At 44.3% G+C, this 8,995-nt stretch overlaps 2 protein-coding genes across 2 annotated transcripts in view; both read right to left on the reverse strand.

The window, feature by feature from the left end:
• Positions 1-38, reverse strand: part of DDX21 (DExD-box helicase 21) — an 8,351-nt gene extending 8,313 nt beyond the window's left edge. The window contains exon 1 of the mRNA XM_026042692.1: positions 6-38. Coding sequence (XP_025898477.1) covers positions 6-38 — 33 coding nt within the window. The remainder of the gene's footprint in view (positions 1-5) is intronic.
• A 145-nt stretch (positions 39-183) lies between these two features.
• Positions 184-8,995, reverse strand: part of LOC112950207 (storkhead-box protein 1-like) — a 15,526-nt gene continuing 6,714 nt past the window's right edge. The window contains exons 4-16 of the mRNA XM_026042693.1: positions 8,537-8,612; positions 7,806-7,984; positions 6,674-6,791; positions 6,070-6,255; positions 5,421-5,566; positions 4,893-5,042; positions 3,763-3,924; positions 3,499-3,618; positions 2,837-2,910; positions 2,439-2,598; positions 2,011-2,145; positions 1,317-1,361; positions 184-495 (exon numbers count right to left, since the gene is read on the reverse strand). Coding sequence (XP_025898478.1) covers positions 286-495; positions 1,317-1,361; positions 2,011-2,145; positions 2,439-2,598; positions 2,837-2,910; positions 3,499-3,618; positions 3,763-3,924; positions 4,893-5,042; positions 5,421-5,566; positions 6,070-6,255; positions 6,674-6,791; positions 7,806-7,984; positions 8,537-8,612 — 1,761 coding nt within the window. The 3' untranslated portion in view covers positions 184-285. The remainder of the gene's footprint in view (positions 496-1,316; positions 1,362-2,010; positions 2,146-2,438; positions 2,599-2,836; positions 2,911-3,498; positions 3,619-3,762; positions 3,925-4,892; positions 5,043-5,420; positions 5,567-6,069; positions 6,256-6,673; positions 6,792-7,805; positions 7,985-8,536; positions 8,613-8,995) is intronic.

Below are 8,995 nucleotides of genomic sequence, written 5' to 3' on the forward strand. Positions count from 1 at the left end.
TGTACAGGGCGCCGGGGCGGCTCGGGGCTATACAGCATGGAGGAGGCGACAGCCACGCTCCTGCACTAGGCCCTACAYGCACGGAGGGCACAGGGGCTATTTTTTCTCTTTTTTTTTTTCTCCTTGGAAGTTAACAATCTTATGACCAAAGCAGTACTGAAGAAGAAGAAAAAAAAAATGTCTGAGTTGACAGATTTCTTTTTTTCCAAAGTGGTACAAACACAGAGGAACAGCCTAGTGGAGGGTGGTATAAAATACATGAGTCCCGGTGTTCTGCTCCCACCGCTAGCGATCAAAGGCTCTGTCAAAACTTCGTTTCTGGCCGCGGCTTCGGAAGCGGTTCCTGCCGGAGCCTCCGCGCCGCCCGTTGCGGGAGCTGGAGAAGCCCCGGCCGCCGCCGCCACCGCCTCCTCCTCCTCCTCGCGGCGCCTCCAGCAGCTCGGGCAGCTCGGTGGCCACACACAGRCGCCACTGCTTCGAGTCCTCCCACCGGCCCTGTGAGAGCCAAGGCACACGCAGTGAGGTGACAGTGCCCCTCAGCAGCACAGCCTGCTGCCAAGCTATCCAGCTGCCCGGCCCAACACGCAAGGAAAAGGCTGGCAAAGACAAGGGGTGCAATTTCCCAACGGAACTGGCTGACACTGCTTTCAACATCTTAACAATACAAGCTGCAGGTGACTGAGAGCAGCCTCATCAAACCCTTCCCACGCTTTCCCACTGATGGGAATGCTGCAGGAGATCCTACTGATCCCCAACACCCACCTCGTGCCACCTCCAACCCGGAGCAAAAGGTTGTTCCAGGAGGGAGCAAATGCTGGCACATGAGGATATGCGCCCAGGGATATGCCCACCTTACCTGAAGAAAGGTGGGAAGTCTGGGGAACTCGGGCATACAAATGCTGATTTTATTAAAGGGAAAAAAAAAAAATCTTAATTTGGAATTTCAAAATGGAAAATCTGATCTGGAATCCACTTTGTGCAGGAAATTCTGGGTAGGGAGATGGAGATCCATGGCAACATGGAGAAAAGGTCTAAGCACCGTGAAGCAGGTGCCTGCAAACACCAATGCCACAGCAGCAAGAGGGGCAGGGGGCTCGCTGCTCTTCTCATGAAGTCTCAACCTACACATTTTTGGAGATTGAGGGATATATTTTTAAGAACTGATCAGTGTTTGCTTGTTCTGMTCTCCTCTTCCTCCATTTGGCATCCCTTTCAGCCACTATAAGATCAGCATACAGGCTAGATAAAGATCTTCAGCCTGGTCCGGTCAAGCCTATTTTATCCAGTCTGCCATAYCTAGAAACTCAAGTAATTACCTCTATTTCCTTTTGGTCTGCTGCAGGAATATCGAAGCACACACCCTAAAAAGAGAAAATAATTGATTCAAATGTCACCTTTCTGTAATCAATTGTAATTGATTACAAATAGGAAAAAAACATGCAACAGAAGCYAAAGAACTATGTATTTTTTCCATATTCTGCATAGACAGCAATTCCAGTTTATATTCCCTTGCTCCTTAACAAGCTTATAACCCTTTCCATCCTGAACTTCCACACTGACTTGTGCATTACTCATTTTGTATATTCTTCCAAAATCAGAAGCTTGGCTACAGAGATTTGAAACTTTGTGGTATGAAAATCTGCCRTAATGTTTCCTACATCAAATACAAGAAAATGCTTTGAACAGAGATAGAAGCAAGAGCAAGTAGTAGTAACAATGAAGCCAGTACCAAAGGGCAAATGAAAAKGACATGCTTTAAAAGGAAACTGAGATAGAAAAATGGTTCAATGACATAAACAAGTGTCCTCTAAGGCAAATTTTAAATCAGAAATGTTTTAAACAAGCAATCTGGTAGATGGCATAAGAAAATCCTAAAGCGAGATGCGTGGGTCAGCTTTTACAAAGGTAGAAGGAATGCAGGTGTGCAGAAGAACGCTAATAAGGCGCTGCAAATCTCTTCTCTTTGCTGAGAAAAGGCTACCAGGGCARCAAAGATACAAGAAACCTTACCATTCTTCCCTTGATGAAGCACATTCTGCTGACCTTCCTGTCAATATCGTCCCCCAGCTGCTCTCGCAGACTTCGCCACGCATAACTCATGTTGTTTATTTCTTCAGAGCAGCGTAGTATCATCGTAACAAACCCCTAAAGAGGAAGACACGTGCTTACATTTCATCCGGGCAGAGCTTCAGTTCCATCTACCAAACATGAGAAACCTGCTTATTCATGGATTATGAGCCCAGCCTTTAAGATTGCCACCGTTACAGCAGTTATAAATGCACTTGTTCTCCCGTATTTTAACTAAAAAAGTTGTTCTTTGTGGCTTGATTGTGTTTGCCATACACAAAATCGTAAGGAGATAAATAACTATGCACTTGGAGGGTGTTTTTGTCTTGCTTTTCCAAATTGCAGACGAGTGGTGAGCTGGCCCCACTTACAGCATCCGAGTTGAGCAGGGAGCGCTGCTCAATGGAAGTAGCGCCTGAAATGTGGGCGAGAGCTGCAGCCAGGGCGTTCACAGGCCCCTTCTCCTGTATCAGCCACCGAGCAGACTCCTTGAAGTACTCAATAGCAGTCTGAGGAACTGAGTCCAGACACCTAGGCATTTAAAGCAAAAAGACTCTTAGACAAAGGAAAAATAAGGCAGGGATGTTTGGCAGACCCTGGAACAGAGGAAATAAACAGCAGAACAAGACTTTTAACGGGGATCAGTTATTGACTGATATCACTGACTGATATCGCCACTCTTACAGAGAGATTGCAACCAACAATTCAAAGAGTCATGCTGAATTAGAAAGATAGGGAGATACTCTAGGGCTTCTGYCACTGCACGTACCTGATGGCATCTTTGCTGGAAGCTTTTATTATATCTGTAGCAGTAGGAACGCCAACACGCTTAAATGTAATGCCCTGAAATTTATAGTGAAATGCAGGTGAATGTTACAGGCCATAAATAATTGAGCTCTAAAAGAAATCTTGTTGGTTTTCAATGAAACAAGCAATGAAACTTTACTTGTTGTGTGCTTTTCACCATTTAACCTCTTACTTTTGCTACTGAAAATTACAAGGTTAAGCTCACCGGAGAAATGGGTAACGTTTAAAAGCATTTAGTGTACAAAAGTCAGTTGAAACGATCCCGTAGCCTTAAGTCAGATGAATAGAAACCACGTTGACTATTCCAGAAGAAAAGCCCTATGTGCTCTACACAAAATTACAAATCCAAGTAGCTATGATTAAACTTTATCCTTTTTATTTCTATAGGTGTAATCTGTCTGGCATTCACTGCAAATCGTGGACATGAGAATCTGCAGCACGCTGCCTGCTCCACAGTCGGCGACTGTAAACCCCCCATCTCCAAGACAGACTGAACTTCAGGTGCACGTTTACAAGGTATGTTCCATAAGGAAATGATTGAACAAAGTAAGACCTGGAGGTTTTAGCTGCTACCCTATCATGTTATGTTTGTGTGCCCACAACTAGAAGCAAACTGGGCCTTACCGCTTTTTGCTCCACGTATCTTAACTGGTTTTCTTCCTTTCGCTGATAAAAACAAATGCAGATCCCAGTTCGGCCAGCTCGGCCTGTACGTCCGGAACGATGGATGTAGGATTCCACATCCTTCAAAACAAATAACCTTATGCTTTATCCAGTTATATCAGCTCACTAAGAGTTAGGTTCACAACACAACAGAAGCTGGTGCAGCTCAGTCCAGGCAGTGCACAGCAACTGCACCGGGGAAGCCACAGAAAGTGGGTCTCCTACCTTTGGGGGCGACCCTTGCACAACCAGGTCAACTTCGGGGATGTCCAAACCACGGGCAGCCACATTTGTCGCCACCAGGACCTTAAATGCACCATTTCTAAAACCCTTCAGTGTTATCTCCCTTTGCTTCTGAGGAATGTCTCCGTGCAACGACTGGCAGTCCTGAAAAACAGGGTAACAAGTACCAAAGTTACTTCACTAAATTAACTGCAGAATGACACTCCCTTTTAGGGTCCCTTCTRGCTACAATATCATGAAGTACAATAGCTATCCTACACTATCAAAGAAGTGAATTATCAGAACTTGTATTTTAGGAGTCTTGCACTATTTACTCAGTGTTCCTATACCCCAAAGAGCTTTAATAACGTAAGGAAAGCAGAACAGCAACGCACGCCTTAGCAAAGGCCACAATAATTAGAGATGGATGCAACATCTGCTCCCCAACTTACAGTCCACGTCCTCTGTGCAAGACTGAGCTTGTTTCCAAAGAGGCATCTCCAGCAAAATGCCCTCAGGTCTTCACACTATTCCATTTCACGCCTTTTTCCAAAACAGTGTTACCTCTTACTCCCCTTAATACAATCTTATTTCCCCTCTGCCAATTAAAGGTCAAAACCAGAAGTGATTTAAAAGAAAAAAATAAAATACTATCGCAATGTTAGGATCACTAGAAGAGTCCAAAAAATCAATTTCAGATTAATGATTGGGACTATAGATTAATGCCACGTGAGAGAGGCAATATTTTGTTAGCAAGCACTAAAATGCTGAATCAGAAACCAGCGGGACATCAGTAATTTCCTCCTCTTACCTGCCAGGCTCAGAGTTCTGCATTGCCTACGCAAGATTTGATACCACTAACACCAGCAGTAACGCAGGGTAAGGCTCCATGCTCAGGTGTAGCTGTTAGTGAGGTCACCTAGGAGTGCAGGAGAAACCCTCCTGAACCCGGTTGTGGCAGATGAAAAAGCTTCTCCTTTCCCTGGGAACACAAGGCTACACTGCTTTCTAGACACATGGTAACCCAGCTTCTCCGTGAAAACACATACAGAGAAGCTGCTGGGAGAGCAACACAGGATGGTGGTGGTTGTATCTGYGACAGGTTTGCTGCCCAATACAGGAGATAAAAATACCTGCTTGATGGAAGCATTCAGAGCCAGCTCATTTGCCTCCTTCTTGGTCTCACAAAAGACGATGGTCCGCCCGTGGCTGCCGCTGTAGACCTGAATGACATCCCCAATAACCGCAGCTCTCTGAGACCAGTGACACTCTATGGCCAAATGCTGTGGAAAAGAATTCCAGTGTTTAGCTTGCGTAAAGATACAGGATTATCTTTCAGTCCATTTGAAATGGTAAAATCCACAAACTATGCTAACTGTATATATGTCTCCTTTCAATTGCAACTCTGATACATATATATTGAGGTCCTGCTTTTCTCTGAAAGCAGAAACAACAAATAACTGAAATCCCGCGAGCTGAAAGCCTATACAGTTACTGAGGGATGTTAAGAAACAGATCCTAAATCTAGCGACAGTCTGAATAGCTGTAATGTGTCACACACCTGAAAAATAACTCTCAAAGCAACTTTTTACCAGTACAGCTTGTGATTTCAGGCCAAAAAGAAAACAAATGAGAATTCCACATGGAGATAGGTTACTCACTTCTACTGTTGTAGCAGCCTTCTGAGTTCTTCTCCCAATAAGGTCAATCTGCTCGTATTTGGACTTCATGTATTTCTTWGCTACGTCATACACCCAATGTGGGCAAGTTGCAGAAAACAGTAGCGTCTGGGGATTGTCTTCAGAATCTTAAAACACAGAAGAGCGTTTCAAAACCTTGGCTTCTTGCATTTTATAGGGGCATACTAGCTTAGCACAAAGCAAGTTAAAAAAAATCAAATCTCCCTATCTAAAATATATAAAATATAAAAAGTAGAATTATTACCACAGAGGAGAGAGGAAAAGAAAAAAGCTCTCTGGAAAGTGAAAAAACAGCCTTCTTTCAAATGATACAAAGGGCAGAGAGCCTATAAATCCTTTCCATCAGAAGAGATCCAAGTACAATTTATAGACACATGTCTAAATGGTCTATAAAAATCCCCAGTTACTCAAYTGCAATTTTGCAAAGCTATGAACAATTCCTGGTTTTGCAACATCTCCTTCCCTATTACYTTCACAGCACATTTCCTGAAACACTCTGTTCAGTCTTTCCAAAATTAAGCCACCTTGTAAGCTACAAAAGCCATACCTGCGTTTCAGGAGACTAATGACTACTAACATTCCTTACTATTTGTTTAAATATTGCGATTACCCTTCTTGTACGCAACTCGTAATATGTCCTCCACTTGCTCGGCAAACCCCATGTCCAGCATCTGGTCGACTTCATCCAGGACCACGTGTTTCACCTTGCTAAGGTCCAGCTTGCCATTCTGAAGGTGGTCTTTGATTCGACCAGGCGTGCCCACCAAAATATCAATGCCACTTCTGATGAGATCGACTGTCAAAAAAAGGAGAAAGAAGTTAGCAGCCAACTAGCGAGTACATTAAAAAGACTTGTTAACTGAGTAATGAGGCAACAGCCTCTTAAACATCTGTAACTTCTCATCAGAACTTCTCAAATGCACGGATTTTCTAGCCATACAATCCCATTATCACACAGACACAAAGTCATACCCACACTCCACAGCCCTACAATGTAATGATTTTTAAAAAAGTAAGTGTAAATGTTAGCAAGAACCTAGATGGAATACTCTGTAAACACACACACAGAGCACAATCTCTTTTATTTTGGTTTCAAGTACATGGCAGACAAGGATAGTAAGGATACATTTGAAAACTATATGTAATGAGCTATTGAACTCCCCGTCAATGCCAGCCAAGTCCTTTTTCAGTTATTGGTCAAAAATGCCACTTACTTTGCCCATTATATGGAGTTCCTCCATAAAAACAGGCTACTGTGAGTTTTCTTGTGATGTCCTTGAAGTCTTTGGCAACCTGGTTTGCCAGCTCTCTTGTTGGAGCAAGAACTAATACCTAGACAGAAGGAAAACAATAAAGAGAGATTCTCTCGGAGTGAATTTTTTCAAAAGGCCACTAGACCTCAGTTATACCATTCAAACATTACACTATTTAAAAACAATTCAGATAGAAATAAAGTTATCTAAGCAAAGATGAGGAAAATACATTGCTTAAGGYTCTTGGAAAATGCTTAATCGCCCTCAGCACGTGTTCATTTAAGACAATCTTTTTTTAATGCACTATACAGGAGGTACTTAAATCTTATTAACTTTGTCTCTAGAGCATATCAGTGGTAAGAATTTTCTTCTAGATATGCACTGACTTTAGTTTAAGAGTGGTTGCAAACCTGGTAGCAGTGGCTTGACAGAAGGAGCCTTGAAATATTAACGCTGTAATTGCTTCCAACGTGGACACATTAAAGTGAGAAGCAGCGCATCGTGGTCGAGAAAGGCCTGAAAACTTTCCTATTTTAAGACCAGACTGCTTTGAAGAAAGCTCTCCTTTTCTGCACTGTGCTAAAGCTGCAAGCAGCACCCTCGGACAGCCACCCTCTATTGAGATTGCAGCTGTAAAGGTTCTGCATCTGGATAAATCATCTGCTTCTAGCTCTGCAACATGGGTTCCAGGTAATCTATGGGACATTTGACAAGCCAAATTAAACAAATYGAATTTTTCTCCCATAAATGAGGATATAATCAGCTCTGCCGTGCCTAGTTTTGGTGGTCATCTCAAGAATTTTGTGACAGGAGATACACAGCACATCTGCATTCCCTCACAGAAYGCAGGAAGCTACTCGTTAGTCTTCATCCTCTGCAGAAAAAGCCTCGACACCCAGTGTCGGTCCTAATGAAAAATAAATCCATTCTGGAAATCTTCTGTTTAAAAATCAGGCTTAAGTAGACAGACCTTTATCAATTAAAAGGATCTCTAATCTGTTGCTAACCTGGAGGAAAAAAAAAAGGCGGCATCCAAGAGATGTCCTAGGCACCAAATCCCGCAGCAAAGCCACCCATCACAGTTGGTGGTTACCTTTGGTGAACGGCCTCTTCTTCTTTCCTGGGTGTCCGCCTGCAGCTTTTCAATTAAGGGAATAGCAAAGGAGAACGTTTTCCCCGTTCCAGTTCGTGCCTGAGCAATGACATCCTTGCCYGAATACACCGGGTGGAAGGTCTTTACTTGCACGGGGAACAGGTACGTCACTCCTCGAGCTGTGGCAGTTCAAAGAGACTTCTTTAGTACAACCCTGTCACAGAGGCAGCCGTCCCAGGCTGCACATTCACCAGCTCCGGCCTAGGTCAGGGCTCTAGCATCACTTTGCTACATTGCACCACTGAACTCAGCCTAAAGAGAGCCCTGGGACTCCCCAACCCATTCTCCAGTTCCGTATCACCAGAGATACCGCTCGCTCGGACAAATGGAGTTGCTGTCCTTCAATATAGAGGTCTTAAAATGCTGTGGCTTTATTTATGTGATACTCCTTATCTCCCCAGGCAGATTTGTTACTTGCAAGCCAGAATCATTTCTGCTCTGATCTCAGTTTCCATTACATCCATCATCCTAACGTCCAAGATGCTTAGTTTATCAAGATACTTAGTGTATCTGTGATTCTTTTGCTCTCACAGAAGCAGCTTTGGCTCTCTGGGTGACATCTGTGCTTGCAACACACAAGCAGAGCACATCTCAAATGTGGACTGGATATGCTTAGAAGAAAAAAACATATATTTTTCTTTCCTGGGATCACATGATGCCAAAAAACTTACCCTGAAGCAGCTGAATGGTCCCTTTGGAAATAGAAAAATTGGAGAAAGCCCCTTCCTTCTGTTCCTCGGTCAACTCCTGTTTGGCAAACAACAATTCGGAGAGCGTGTGAGCACTGTACAGTCATTCGGAAATTCGGGAAACGCGCTAACGTCACCAATGTGGTGCCCAAAAGCCCCGTTTCCAGCGACACTCTCACAAGTGCAGCTGCAGACCCGTTCCTATTTCGCTTCACCCCGCGTTGCAAAGGTGATCGCTAAGGTGACCTGCGGTAAGGCCCCGTTTGGTATCTATAACCCTGCAGGTCCCAAACACCCCGGTGACTTTACAGCAGCCTGTTTAAGGAATCCCTGGTGGCCACGGGCACGGTCCCGCCACAGGCACGGGCCCACGCTGCCCGCCAGCCCGCGTTACCCTCCCCGCCCGAGGCTGCGCAACCGGGCCCGGCCCCGCCGAACCGG

The sequence above is a fragment of the Nothoprocta perdicaria genome, unplaced genomic scaffold (assembly GCF_003342845.1).
Source record: "Nothoprocta perdicaria isolate Ctin4 unplaced genomic scaffold, notPer1 scaffold_310, whole genome shotgun sequence".
NCBI classification, from domain to species: domain Eukaryota; kingdom Metazoa; phylum Chordata; class Aves; order Tinamiformes; family Tinamidae; genus Nothoprocta; species Nothoprocta perdicaria.